General features: G+C 43.7%; 1 protein-coding gene across 10 annotated transcripts in view; it reads left to right on the top strand.

Moving 5' to 3' along the window:
- Positions 1-15,463, top strand: part of LOC110503044 (neurexin-1a) — a 747,078-nt gene that overhangs the window by 210,536 nt on the left and 521,079 nt on the right. For 6 of the 10 annotated variants that reach the window (XM_036960887.2, XM_036960882.2, XM_090217575.1 and 3 more), the window contains 3 exons: positions 9,584-9,885; positions 11,813-11,836; positions 12,982-13,143. In XM_036960887.2, the coding sequence (XP_036816782.2) occupies positions 9,584-9,885; positions 11,813-11,836; positions 12,982-13,143 (488 nt within the window). The remainder of the gene's footprint in view (positions 1-9,583; positions 9,886-11,812; positions 11,837-12,981; positions 13,144-15,463) is intronic. The other 4 variants (XM_036960883.2, XM_090217577.1, XM_090217576.1 and 1 more) reach the window with 1 other exon arrangement.

The following is a 15,463-nucleotide window of genomic DNA, read 5'->3' as shown; positions in this document are numbered from 1 at the left end:
CAGCGCCTCTTCAACCTCAGGAGGCTGAAGAAATTCGGCTTGTCACCAAAAGCACTCACAAACTTCTACAGATGCACAATCGAGAGCATCCTGGCGGGCTGTATCACCGCCTGGTACGGCAACTGCTCCGTCCTCAACCGTAAGGCTCTCCAGAGGGTGGTGAGGTCTGCACAACGCATCACCGGGGGCAAACTACCTGCCCTCCAGGACACCTACACCACCCGATGTCACAGGAAGGCCATAAAGATCATCAAGGACATCAACCACCCGAGCCACTGCCTGTTCACCCCGCTATCATCCAGAAGGCGAGGTCAGTACAGGTGCATCAAAGCTGGGACCGAGAGACTGAAAAACAGCTTCTATCTCAAGGCCATCAGACTGTTAAACAGCCACCACTAACATTGAGTGGCTGCTGCCAACACACTGACACTGACTCAACTCCAGCCACTTTAATAATGGGAATTGATGGGAAATGATGTAAATATATCACTAGCCACTTTAAACAATGCTACCTTATATAATGTTACTTACCCTACATTATCATCTCATATGCATACGTATATACTGTACTCTATATCATCGACTGTATCCTTATGTAATACATGTATCACTAGCCACTTTAACTATGCCACTTTGTTTACATACTCATCTCATATGTATATACTGTACTCGATACCATCTACTGTATCTTGCCTATGCTGCTCTGTACCATCACTCATTCATATATCCTTATGTACATATTCTTTATCCCCTTACACTGTGTACAAGACAGTAGTTTTGGAATTGTTAGTTAGATTACTTGTTGGTTATTACTGCATTGTCGGATCTAGAAGCACAAGCATTTCGCTACACTCGCATTAACATCTGCTAACCATGTGTATGTGACAAATAAAATTTGATTTGATTTGATTTGAATACGGCGTATCTTTGATCTCCACCCAGAACGAATAGTGAGTAAATGGAGTGAATAGCATGCTATTCTCAGGCTTAAATTCAAGGTCAGAATACACAGAGAGAAAAGTGCATAACAAGGGAATAACGTGCCATTTACCCATGCTTAACTCGGGTCAGAATCTGGGCCTAAAACATTAATCTGGGCCTAAAATATTAATCTGGGCCTTAAACATTAATGAGGAGAAGTGAATAATACTCCAATTGAGGGGAAGAGAGTGAATTGCCCTTTTGTGTGTGTGTGTGTGTGTGTGTGTGTGTGTGTGTGTGTGTGTGTGTGTGTGTGTGTGTGTGTGTGCAAGTTATGTGTGTCTGTTGCATAAGTATGTATATGTGGTGTAATAGCTGTTCTGTTTTGTCCATTTTTATATTTTCAGCTGCCCACCCACGTTGTGTTCACTAAAGGGCGACATGTAACACTTTCATTGATATCTTCTCTGCCAGTATAATTTCAGTTGATCAGCAGAGTAACTGCAAGGCCATTGATCCAGCCCCACATTACCAGTTGATCAGCAGAATGACTGACTGCTAGGCCATGGATCCAGCCCCACATTACCAGTTGATCAGCAGAGTGACTGACTGCTAGGCCATGGATCCAGCCCCACATTACCAGATGATCAGCAGAGTGACTGACTGCTAGGTCATGGATCCAGCCCCACTTGACCAGTTGATCAGCAGAGTGACTGACTGCTAGGCCATGGATCCAGCCCCACATTACCAGTTGATCAGTAGAGTGACTGACTGCTAGGCCATGGATCCAGCCCCACTTTAACAGTTGATCAGCAGAGTGACTGACTGCAAGGCCATGGATCCAGCCCCACATTACCAGTTGATCAGCAGAGTGACTGACTGCTAGGCCATGGATCCAGCCCCACATTACCAGTTGATCAGCAGAGTGACTGACTGCTAGGCCATGAATCCAGCCCCACATTACCAGATGATCAGCAGAGTGACTGACTGCATGGCCATGGATCCAGCCCCACTTTAACAGTTGATCAGCAGAGTGACTGACTGCTAGGCCATGGATCCAGCCCCACTTTACCAGTTGATCAGCAGAGTGACTGACTGCAAGGCCATGGATCCAGCCCCACATTACCAGTTGATCAGCAGAGTGACTGACTGCTAGGCCATGAATCCAGCCCCACATTACCAGTTGATCAGCAGAGTGACTGCTAGGCCATGGAACCAGCCCCACATTACCAGTTGATCAGCAGAGTGACTGACTGCTAGGCCATGGATCCAGCCCCACATTACCAGTTGATCAGCAGAGTGACTGCTAGGCCATGGATCCAGCCCCACATTACCAGTTGATCAGCAGAGTGACTGACTGCAAGGCAATGGATCCAGCCCCACATTACCAGTTGATCAGCAGAGTGACTGACTGCAAGGCCATGGATCCAGCCCCACTTTACCAGTTGATCAGCAGAGTGACTGACTGCTAGGCCATGGATCCAGCCCCACTTTACCAGTTGATCAGCAGAGTGACTGACTGCTAGGCCATGGATCCAGCCCCACTTTACCAGTTGATCAGCAGAGTGACTGACTGCAAGGCCATGGATCCAGCCCCACATTACCAGTTGATCAGCAGAGTGACTGCTAGGCCATGGATCCAGCCCCACTTTACCAGTTGATCAGCAGAGTGACTGACTGCAAGGCCATGGATCCAGCCCCACATTACCAGTTGATCAGCAGAGTGACTGCTAGGCCATGGAACCAGCCCCACATTACCAGTTGATCAGCAGAGTGACTGACTGCTAGGCCATGGATCCAGCCCCACATTACCAGTTGATCAGCAGAGTGACTGCTAGGCCATGGATCCAGCCCCACATTACCAGTTGATCAGCAGAGTGACTGACTGCAAGGCAATGGATCCAGCCCCACATTACCAGTTGATCAGCAGAGTGACTGACTGCAAGGCCATGGATCCAGCCCCACTTTACCAGTTGATCAGCAGAGTGACTGACTGCTAGGCCATGGATCCAGCCCCACATTACCAGTTGATCAGCAGAGTGACTGACTGCTAGGCCATGGATCCAGCCCCACTTTACCAGTTGATCAGCAGAGTGACTGACTGCAAGGCCATGGATCCAGCCCCACATTACCAGTTGATCAGCAGAGTGACTGACTGCTAGGCCATGAATCCAGCCCCACATTACCAGATGATCAGCAGAGTGACTGACTGCAAGGCCATGGATCCAGCCCCACTTTAACAGTTGATCAGCAGAGTGACTGACTGCTAGGCCATGGATCCAGCCCCACTTTACCAGTTGATCAGCAGAGTGACTGACTGCTAGGCCATGGATCCAGCCCCACTTTACCAGTTGATCAGCAGAGTGACTGACTGCAAGGCCATTTTACCTTCACCTGGTCCTTTAACTGCGCTATCATGCCTATTACACTTCTTGTGAACCTAATAAGATCTGAATAGCAGGTAATTGTTCAAACACAGCCCAATCAATATGTGCAACGCTCCACAGGGCTCAGCTTCAATCCAACCAAGCATTGATAATGAGAATAGCGACTGCCACCTACCATGATATGGGTTATTAAATATTTGCCTTTATCAATAAATCAAAATACTAGTCTGTCTGAAATGGTACCCTATTCCCAAGACAGTGCACTATTTTTGCCCTATACTCCTGTCCCCACAGGATAATGCTTTTTGGTTCCATGTAAAACAAATTAAAAAAAATGTTTGGTTTCATGTACAGCCATTTTGGGTTCCACTCTCTGTGTAAAATGTTCTACATGGAACTCAAAAAGGTTCCACCTGGAACTAAAAGGATTCTACTTGAAACCAGAAAGGGTTATTCATAGTGTTGTCCTTTGTGGACAGCCGAAGAATCCTGTTAGGTTCAAGATAGCACCTTTTATTCTAAGAGAGTATGTTGCCATTTCAGACAGACTATATAGGGAGCACTGGTCGGAAGTAGTGCACTATAAAGGGAATAGGGTAACATTATAGACACGACTCCTAGACACGATTCTGAAGCTTCCCTTAGGCTTCCCTTAGTACCATACCTTTCAGTCTGTTTTTACACTCTGTATTTTCACCTTGTATTCTCAACTGTTGTTAATGCCAATGTCAATCTATTGTAACTAAAGAATGATTTATGAATTGAAGATTGTAAGAAGGAAGCTGTATTTCCACCAACCGATCAGCAGCCACAATATAATGACACACAGGACATGGAAGGTTGTTTAACACTCGTGTGCTGCATGACCTCAACTGGTCTGCTTACCGTACCTCAGCTGGTCTGCTTACTGTACCTCAACTGGTCTGCTTACCATACCTAAACTGATCTGCTTACCGTACCTAAACAGGTCTGCTTACTGTACCTCAACTGGTCTGCTTATTGTACCTCAACTGGTCTGCTTACCGTACCTCAACTGGTCTGCCTACCGTACCTCAACTGGTCTGCTTACCTTACCTCAACTGGTCTGCTTACCTTACCACAACTGGTCTGCTTACCGTACCTCAACTGGTCTGCTTACCTTTCCACAACTGGTCTGCTTACCTTACCACAACTGGTCTGCTTACCGTACCTCAACTGCTAATGTACCTCACTGCCTCATAATGCGCACACACACACACACACACACACACACACACACACACACACACACACACACACACACGCGCGCGCGCACACGCACACGCACACGCACACATGCACAGTATTTGTATTCATTAAGGATCCACATTAGTTCCTGCTAAGGCAGCAGCTACTCTTCCTGGACAAAAATTAAGGCTGTAGTATACATTATAATACAAATGTTAAACATAAACATACATTTTACAACATATTTCACAATACATTACTCTACTACAACACAATCCAGCTGTACATGTGTGTAAAGTGTGTATGTTGTGTGTTTGCATGTGTGTGTCTGTTCCTGTGTGTGTGACACTTCACAGTCCCCGCTGTTCCATAAATAGTATTTTTATCTGTTTTTGAAATCTGATTCTACTGCTTGCATCAGTTACCTGATGTGGAAGAGTTCCATGTTGTCATGGCTCTATCTAGTACTGTGCGCCTCCCATATTCTGTTCTGGACTTGGGGGCTGTGTACTAGTTGTTTAAACAGACAGCTCAGTGCATTCAACATGTCAGTAATTCTTACAAAAACAGGTAGTGATGAAGTCAATCTCTCCTCAACTTTGAGCCAGGAGAGATTGACATGCATATCACTAATGTTAGCTTTCCGTGTACATTTAAGGGCCAGCAATGCTGCCCTGTTTTGGGCCAGTTGAAATTTTCACAAGTCCCTCTTTGTGTCACCTGACCACACAACTGGGCAGTAGTCTAGGTGCGACAAACAAGGGCCTGTTGGACCTGCCTTGTTGGTAACAATGTTAAGAAGGCAGTGCAACACTTTATTATGGACAGACTTCTCCCCATCTAAGCTACTGTTGCATCAATATGTTTTGACCATGACCGGTTTTTGTTACTCCAAGCAGTTTAGTCTCCTCAACTTGCTCATAATAACTTGCACATTATTCATTATTTAAGATTTAGTTGAGGTTTAGGGTTTAGTGTATGATTTGTCCCAAATTCAATGTTTTTCATTTTTGAAATATTAAGGACTAACTTATTTATTGCCACCATTCTGAAACTGACTGCATCTCTTTGTTAAGTGATTTCAAGCACTGTAGTAGCTAAAGTGTATAGTGTTGAGTCATATGCATGTATAGACACACAGGCTTTACTCAGAGCCAGTGGCAGGTCATTAGTAAAGATTTTTAAAAGTAAGGGGCCTAGACAGCTGCCCTGGGGAATGCCTGATTCTACCATTAACGAACACCCACTGTGTCCTGTTAGACAGGTAACTCTCAACCACAATATAGCAGGAGCTGTAAAGCCATAACACATACATTTTTCTTCCAGCAGTGGAAAAAAATTGATAATGTCAAAAGCCGCACTGAAGTTTAACAAAACAGCTCCCAACATTTTTATTTTTTATAATACATTTCAGTCAATCATCCGTCATTTGTGTAAGTACCGTGCATGTTGAATGCCCATCCCTTTAACTGTGCTTAAAGTCTGTTGTTAACTTATTTACTGTGAAACAGCATTGTGTCTGGTCAAACAAACATTTTTCCAAAAGTTTACTATGACTTGGTAACAGGATGGCTATTTGAGCAGTAAAGGGTGCTTTACTATTCTTGTAGGAGTGACAATATTGTCCGCTATTATCCTCAGTAATTTTCCATCCAAATTGTGAAACCCAGGTGGCTGGTCAATATTTTTTTCACCTCTTCCACACTCAATTTATGGAATTCAAAATTACAATCTGGATAATTGTTTTTTACCTTTATTTAACTAGGCAAACCTAATTCTAATCTTAACCCTAAACCCCATAGAACTAGCACTTGACCTTGTGGGAACCAATATTTTGTTGTGGACGCACACACACACACACACACACACACACACACACAACAGGAGCTCACAGGAGGACTAAAGATCATGCGTCCCAAATTGCACCCTATTTCCTATGTAGTGCACTACTCTTTACCAGCGGCTAGGCTAAAGCTGAATCAGCAGTACTTCATTAAATACCAAGCTATAATGCCATTAAGATGGGATCGAAGTCCATCTGTATTACCTTTATTTAACTAGACAAGTCAGTTAAGAACAAATTCTTATTTTCAATGACGGCCTAGGAACAGAACCTGTTCAGGGGCAGAATGACAGATTTGTACCTTGTCAGCTCGGGGATTTGAACTTGCAACCTTCCAGTTACTAGCCCAACGCTCTAACCACTAGGCTACCCTGCCGCCCCGGCATGGAGGGCATTAATCAGAGGCAACAAAGAGACCAAAGATAACCCTGAAGGTGCTGCAAAGCTCCACAGCGGAGATTGGAGTATCTGTCCATAGACCACTTGAAGCCGAACACGCCACAGAGCTAGGCTTTATGGAAAAATAAGTAAACACGTTTGGTGTTCGCCAAAAGGCATGCATGTGACTCTCCAAACATGTGGAAGAAGGTACTCTGCTCAGATCAGACTAAAATGTAGCTTTTTGGCCATCAAGGAAAATGCTATGTTTGGCGCAAACCTAACACCTAACATCACTCCGGGAACACCATCCTCACAGGGAAGCACGGTGGTGGCAGCATCATGCTGTGGGGATGTTTTTCATCAGCAGGGACTGGGAAACTGGTCAGAATTGAAGGAATGATGGATGTAGCTAAATACAGGTAAATTCATGAGGGAAACCTGTTTCAGTCTTCCAGAGATTTTAGACTGGGACGGAGATTCACTTTTCAGCAAGACAATGACCCTAATTATACTGCTAAAGTAACACTTGAGTGGTTTAAGAGGAAACATTTCAATGTGTTGGAATGGCCTAGTCAAAGCCCAGGACCTCAATCCAATTGAGAATCTGTGGTATGACTTAAAGATTGCTCTACACCAGAGGAACCCATCCAACTTTAAGAAGCTGGAGCAGTTTTACCTTGAAGAATGGGCATCAATTCCAGTGGCTAGATATTCCAAGCAAATAGAGACATACCCCAAGAGACTTGCAGCTGTAATTGCTGTGAAAAGTGGTTCTACAAAGTATTGACTTTGTGGCGGTGAATAGTTATGCACGCTGATGTTTTTAGTTTTTCTGTGTTATTTCTTGTTTGTTTCACAATAAAACATCTGCATCTTTAACGTGTTAGGCATGTTGTGTAAATCAAATGATACAAATCCCCCCAAAATCTTTTTTAATTCCATTTGTAAGGCAACAAAATAGGAAAAATGACGAGGGGGGTGAATACCTTCGCAAGTCACTGTTATGTAAACAATCCAGGCTTTTTTTTGCCAATGGAATTATGGGTTTTGGAGGTTTTCATTTGAACAGCAATGGTGCATATTTGTATTGTATTATGATGTAACAGTAGAAGGGTTTCATCTTCAAAGTGTGAAGCATAAACCAAACCAGAAGTTCTGGTGACAGAGTCGCTACCTTCTGATTGGTTTAGGCATGTGTGACTTTGAGGAATTTCCAGCAAAATCCTAAACAAGGCAAATATACAGTGAACTTGAAGTTGGTCCACCACCAGGTCCACATTACCTGGTCCACACTACCTGGTCCACACTGCCTGGTACACATGACCTGGTCCACACTACCTGGTACACTACCTGGTCCACATGCGCTGGTACACTTCCTGACACACTACCTGGTCCACACTACCTGGTGTACTACCTGGTACGCATGACCTGGTCCACACTACCTGGTACACTACCTGGTCCACATGAGCTGGTACACTTCCTGGTACACTACCTGGTACATTACCTGGTCCATGGTACCTGGTCCACACTACCTGGTACATTACCTGGTCCACACTACTTGGTAAACTACCTGGTCCACACTACTTGGTAAACTACCTGGTCCACACTACCTGGTACACTACCTGGTACACTACCTGGTCCACACAACCGGGTCCATGGTACCTGGTCCACACTACCTGTTCCACACTACTTGGTAAACTAACTGGTCCACACTATCTGGTACACTACCTGGTACACATTACCTGGTCCACACTAACTGAGAGACAGGTAAGAACTTGAGACAAGGCTTCCTGTTGCTTTCTGGGGCACCGTGAGTAGCAGGTCACAAGGTTTTTATGCAAACCCCCTATGTGGTAGGCTACAGTCAGTATCAGTAATGCAGTAAATTGGAGGACCAATATATAGGTACACCGGTAAATACTGTACAGAGCCAGCCCTTAACAGAACAGTCTTTATTTGTCGATGGCCATATCATCCCATTTTAACACCGCAAGCCAAGTCCAAACTGAATGCCAAGTGATGTAGCCTAACCTTTTTGAAATATTCCTTTATATTCTGTACAGCTACATCAAATCTACATCAAATCAAATGTTATTGGTCACCTGACATGATGACTCCTTGCTGTCCCCAGTCCACCTGGCCGTGCTGCTGCTCCAGTTTCAACTGTTCTGCCTTATTATTATTGGACCATGCTGGTCATTTATGAACATTTGAACATCTTGGCCATGTTCTGTTATAATCTCCACCCGGCACAGCCAGAAGAGGACTGGCCACCCCACATAGCCTGGTTCCTCTCTAGGTTTCTTCCTAGGTTTTGGCCTTTCTAGGGAGTTTTTCCTAGCCACCGTGCTTCTACACCTGCATTGCTTGCTGTTTGGGGTTTTAGGCTGGGTTTCTGTACAGCACTTTGAGATATCAGCTGATGTACGAAGGGCTATATAAATACATTTGATTTGATTTGGTCACATACACATATTTATCAGATATTATTGCGGGTGTAGCGAAATAATTGTGTTCCTAGCTCCAACATTGCAGTATTATCGAACAATTCACAACAATACACACATATCGAAAATCAAAATAATGGAATTAAGAAATATATACTAAATATTAGGACGAGCAATGTCAGAGTCCGGAGTATGAATATATATACTGTATGACATTAGTAAAATAGTATATAAACATTATTAAGGTGACCAGTGATTCCATGTACATCGGGCAGCAACCTCTAAGGTGGATAGCTAAGCAGCCGAGCTACAGGAAATGTAGGAGTTGTTCCTCTTCCCTCACTTCTGTTGTAAAACTCAATGCCTCTATCTCTCTCCCTCTCTTTGTCATCTTACAGGAAAAGAAGACTACGTGGCGACCTTCAAGGGATCTGAGTTCTTCTGCTACGACTTGTCCTTGAACCCGATCCAGAGCAGCAGCGACGAGATCACCCTGTCCTTCAAGACGTTACAGAGGAACGGTCTGATGCTTCACACGGGGAAGTCTGCAGACTATGTCAACCTGGCCCTGAAAAACGGAGCTGTATCGCTGGTCATTAATTTGGGATCTGGAGCCTTTGAAGCTCTGGTGGAACCGGTCAATGGGAAATTCAATGACAATGATTGGCATGATGTCAAAGTTACAAGGAATCTACGTCAGGTAACAGTACAGAGGGGGACTGCCATGGAGACTTAGTATTAAACTAGTTTAGATGAGCTACATTTGATTGAATTTGATTTGATCTGTAATAAGTATTGAGGAAGGTGGTGCTGCATTTGAGGAGGGACACATATAGACCAATGGTAGGCATCGATTGAGGACAGACCATGGAATATCAGAGGCATCAATAGTGGAAAGACCATGTCACTTTGTTCAGAGAAGCTGATCTCTGAGTCATCCATTTATTTTCCCTCTATAGTTGTGGCCACAATGAACAGCCTCTATTGACTATTAGAGGATCAGCCTTCTCCTTGGTGACCTCTGGGTCTTTGGCTGCTTAACACATGCTATTTGTACTGAAAATACAAAGCACGCGAATATGGGTTTTTATGTTAGAATACAGCTTGGAAAGATTGCTACAATTACACCCCAAAAAAAGTAAACCACTGAATTAAGAAACATATAAGCAACACAGTTTACAAGTGACACAGTTTGCTTTATGCCATATTGGTGGAAGTACAGAATATAATGGATTTCCTTTCACTTGTACAGCATCTTACCAACACACCAGCTCTCTAGATGTGTTCCTGCTCACAGCATCTTACCAACACACCGGCTCTCTAGATGTGTTCCTGATCACAGCATCCTACCAACACACTAGCTTTCTAGATGTGTTCCTGCTCACAGCATCCTACCAACACACTAGCTCTCTAGATGTGTTCCTGCTCACAGCATCCTACCAACACACCAGCTCTCTAGATGTGTTCCTGCTCACAGCATCCTAACAACACACTAGCTTTCTAGATGTGTTCCTGCTCACAGCATCCTACCATCACACTACCTTTCTAGATGTGTTCCTGCTCACAGCATCCTACCAACACACCAGCTCTCTAGATGTGTTCCTGCTCACAGCATCTTACCAACACACCGGCTCTCTAGATGTGTTCCTGATCACAGCATCCTACCAACACACCAGCTCTCTAGATGTGTTCCTGCTCACAGCATCCTACCAACACACTAGCTCTCTAGATGTGTTCCTGCTCACCTGGTAGTGGATTGTTTCTTTTAAAACACCACACCGACAGGTTTAAAAAACGAGGTTTAAAAAAATGATATAGATAATTTGAGTAATGTTAAATTTGAATTGATTTGTCAAAACATTAAGAATGTATAATGAAAGTGCATGCTCAACAGGGGAATCCAATCTCCATTATCCTTCTCATTTTGTGTCAGGGTCTTCTTTGCTTTGTCTCATTGCAGTAAAGTGATCCTAAAGTCCATCAATAAGACCAAAATGGAGGTACAGCACTGTAAGATGAGATCCTGACCACCGACAGGGATTGGTCGGAATCGTGGTCCAAAACCTGAAAATCCTGAAAATAGTCCAATGAAAATGATTATATAATTAACCCAAAGCATCCAAAGATAAAGAATAACAATCTGAAGGACTTTCGTTAAAGAGGGTCGACTGATGTGCTTTAGGCATTCTCTCTTATTAACCATTTGTTTTATGTCAGTTATACCATGTCAGAGGGGTGTGGGGTTGTTGATGCCTACCCAGGGCAGTCCAGTCTACATGGACAGTCCCATGTAGACCATAGGGAGTCATCGAGCGATCCAATACGAGCTTGCTCACTTCCACTGTGGGAGCATATTCACTAGTCTTCCTTAGTCTGTTTTTTTTTTTCTTGTAAAAATAACTTATTTTGCCCTTTTTTACTCTATGTTACTAACATGCTTTGAAAAACAACAACTAACATGTCATTCATGGAATGTGTCATACTACTAACCAATATATTTTTTTAACGTTTATTTACAACAACAACAATGTGCTAACTTTTGGTAGTTAACCATCATCTCTTTTTTGAGTAACTATCGTTATTCTGTTGACAGTTTTTCATTTCCTTTCTCCCCCCTCTCCACAAAGCACTCAGGCATTGGACACGCTATGGTAAACAAACTCCATTGTTCGGTAGATATCATTCTAATTGTTTCTTAGTTTGGGTTTGCCGTGTGTTTCTTTTCTATCTTTTCTTACTGTAGACGTCATTAACAAAAAAAGGGGAACTGCGGTTGGTACTCTTTCTGCTTACCTTTTGACCTCCTTTTTATTTTGACACTATTTTCATCCGTTGGTTGGATTTCACCACTTCCTGTTATTTTCACTTCCTGTATCCTGTCCAATCACATTTTTAGGAGCATCGTTTCAAGCCTTTTGCATCAAGCAGTGGTTATCAAAGGAGGACCAATGTCTGTCTCCTGCCTGGCTGGCCGGATGCTCATTGGCTCAGCCAGTGATCTATTTCCCATTCACTCTGCATGGCATGCACTCTGAATGCTGCTCTGTACGCTGCACATGCTCATACTACCCACTATTCGTCCAGGGCAGCTGTCGTTTTCATTGGTGCTTTTTCTTCTGGTCCTTGCTGGTGATTTTTCATCATCTGCTTCTGCATGCATCCGACACGAGCGCAAAGTGTCAGATTAAATCGATTAGCAAACACTATCTTGGGAAGTTTTTATTTTGTGTGTTTGCATGCAAAAAGAAAATACTAAAACGCCTTACTTTTGTATTTCTGAAAAAAATAATTTCTGGTATGTCATTAACCAAACGCTAAACATGTGGTTGTGGCTTCTACTTGCTTGTTACTTTCTATATGTAACCCACTTGCACGCTATATATTTTTTTTCTTCTGAAAACAAACTGCTGATGAACTTTTACTAATATGTAAACTTAGCAAAACTAACCTAGATAACATTCTACTAACACCATTTTTGTGTCTGCTGAAATTACTTTGAGTTGCAGTAGGGGCTAACTTACTAACACACTTAGTCTTGGGCAACTAAATAACTCCCTAGCTAACTCGCTTTATCATTCCCTTGGAGGGCTAGCCAACTACTTCTCAAACTACTAATCCTAAACTGGACAGAATAAACCAAAAACAAGAAAATAAAAAAACAGACATGAAAATGGGTTTCTACAATCTTTACCAAACATCTATAGAAGAACAATTATGTGGCAAAAAGCCACTGGACTGAGAGCTCTGATAGGCTATCAGAGTATAGCGTGTCCTTTCCCTGTGCTTTGTTGTCTAGGTAACTATATCCGTGGATGGGATACTGACCACCACAGGGTATACTCAAGAAGACTACACCATGCTAGGCTCCGACGACTTTTTCTATGTTGGCGGGAGTCCTAGCACGGCTGACCTGCCTGGATCACCTGTTAGCAACAACTTTATGGGTTGTCTAAAAGAGGTAAACACCCACACACTGCACAGTGCTCTCAGGGTAGAGGGAGTGGGCATCGCACCACACACTGCACAGTGCTCTCAGGGTACAGGGAGTGGGCATCACACCACAACCTGCACAGTGCTCTCAGGGTACAGGGAGTGGGCATCACACCACACACTGCACAGTGCTCTCAGGGTACAGGGAGTGGGCATCACACCACACACTGCACAGTGCTCTCAGGGTACAGGGAGTGGGCCTCACACCACAACCTGCACAGTGCTCTCAGGGTACAGGGAGTGGGCATCACACCACACACTGCACAGTGCTCTCAGGGTACAGGGAGTGGAGTGTACAGTACCTCACTGTGAACACGTAAGAATGTACTTTGTGGAATGTACTTTCTTCTTAATGCGTTTGAGCCATCAGTTGTGTTGTGAGAAGGTAGCAGTGGTTTACAGAAGATAGCCCTATTTGTAGTTGTGTCAGATAGGGAACCTGTCTCCCAACCTCATAACTAGCTATCAAGAAGCCATTTCAGTCTATCAGTCAAGTTAGAGTAACTAACTTGTCTAACTATCTTACCTGGCATGCCTGGTTGGTAGACGTTCAAAAAGTAAGAAATAATGTACTGAATAATGTACTGAATAAGTCTCACATTCCTTTAAATATTTTACCCAGAGCTTAGCAGATAAGCATTTTTCACTTCTTAAAAAAAACAGTCAGAATGATACAGAATGCTCAAGAGGGATGCTTAGATATGTGGACAAATATACATATTTGTTTTACATAAAGTTAAGCACAATGATTATAGCTGTAGATTGCAGGGAAAAAAAGCTGTTTCAGTTGTTTGAAAAATTATAAATTCTCCAATTTACGGACGGGGGGATGATGCCCCCCCCCAGACCACACCCCTCTGGACCACCCCCAGTCATCCTCACATATATTGTTCCCCCCAGATTTTTGGGGTGCATGATGTCCCTTGTTTTAAGTCAAATCTGTCCCAACACTACATATATCTCTCCCTTTCATACCTCAGAGGGGGTGTTCCTGCCAAGACAGAACCTAAAGCAAAAGTTCTAAATCGGTTACAACATATTTTGGTGAACACACCATATATATATGCTTTACAATCAAAAGATAGACACAGTGCCGTTTCTGTAATATCAGGATCTGTCAATTCAAGATCTGACAGTTCTCTGTAGTTTCCAAAGACGCTTCGCAATAATATTATACATGTTGAAGATATGCATCCATCCTGGACCATGCTGATAAAGGGAGTTGTTTCAATGTTCCCTTTCTACGTTATTTTCTGCTTAATATTACATTGGCTGCTTAATGGGATGCTGACCCAAAAAATATTTTCACATCAGCAGCCACCAAGGAATACAGTTTTATCTCGAGACGTGACATCAGCAGCCACCAAGGAATACAGTTTTATCTGGAGACGTGACATCAGCAGCCACCAAGGAATACAGTTTTATCTCGAGACGTGACATCAGCAGCCACCAAGAAATACAGTTTTATCTCGAGACGTGACATCAGCAGCCACCAAGAAATACAGTTTTATCTCGAGACGTGACATCGCCTCCCATTCTCTTCCCTCTCTCTCTCTCTCTCTCTCTCTCTCTTGCTCTCGCTCTCTCTCTCTCTCTCTCTCTCTCTCTCTCTCTCTCTCTCTCTCTCTCTCTCTCTTTTCAGTAGCTTTTCCCCTTCTCTTCCTCCTGTAGTGTCCTACATTTCTCCTTTTCTTCTCCTCACCCCAGCCAAGGGTGTCATCCTCACGAAACCTAACAGAAAAGTTCTCATGCAACGGAGTCTTAATGAGCAGGGTGCAGACCACATGTCCATGCTCCATCTCTTCCTCGTTAGGGCTAGAGCTCGTTAGGGGCTAGAGCTCGTTAGGGGGTTCTATCTCATTAGGGGCATGCGTGTCTTCGTTAGAGGGGTGCTTCTGAGATGATACATGGATCCGCGTCCCAAATGGCATGCTATTGCCATAGAGTTCTGGTCAAAACTAAGGCTCTATGTAGGGAATAGGGTGCAATTTGGGATTCTCACATGGTGTAAACACTGACATCTGGTTGGTGGTGCCCTCCTTGCAGTCTGCTAGTGTGTGTCCCCAATGGCACCCTATTCCCTATGGAATAGGGTGGAGTTTGGGCTGCACAGCTACTCCTGTCAGTCCACCACACCACAGGGGGGCACACTAGAGAAAAACAAAAATCCTCTTCTGTGTTTTTCTAGGCTGGGATCAAGGCTGGAGTGCTGGCAGTTGGCAGTGATGAGTGCTACATATAGTTACTATGAAGTGTCCCAGAGGAAGAGAGACTAGATGGGATACAGT

The sequence above is a fragment of the Oncorhynchus mykiss genome, chromosome 23 (genome assembly GCF_057628025.1).
Source record: "Oncorhynchus mykiss isolate SJ-2025 chromosome 23, ASM5762802v1, whole genome shotgun sequence".
NCBI lineage: Eukaryota > Metazoa > Chordata > Actinopteri > Salmoniformes > Salmonidae > Oncorhynchus > Oncorhynchus mykiss.
The sequence above is the reverse complement of the archived record's forward strand: the minus strand, read 5'-3'. Positions and strand labels throughout refer to the sequence as shown.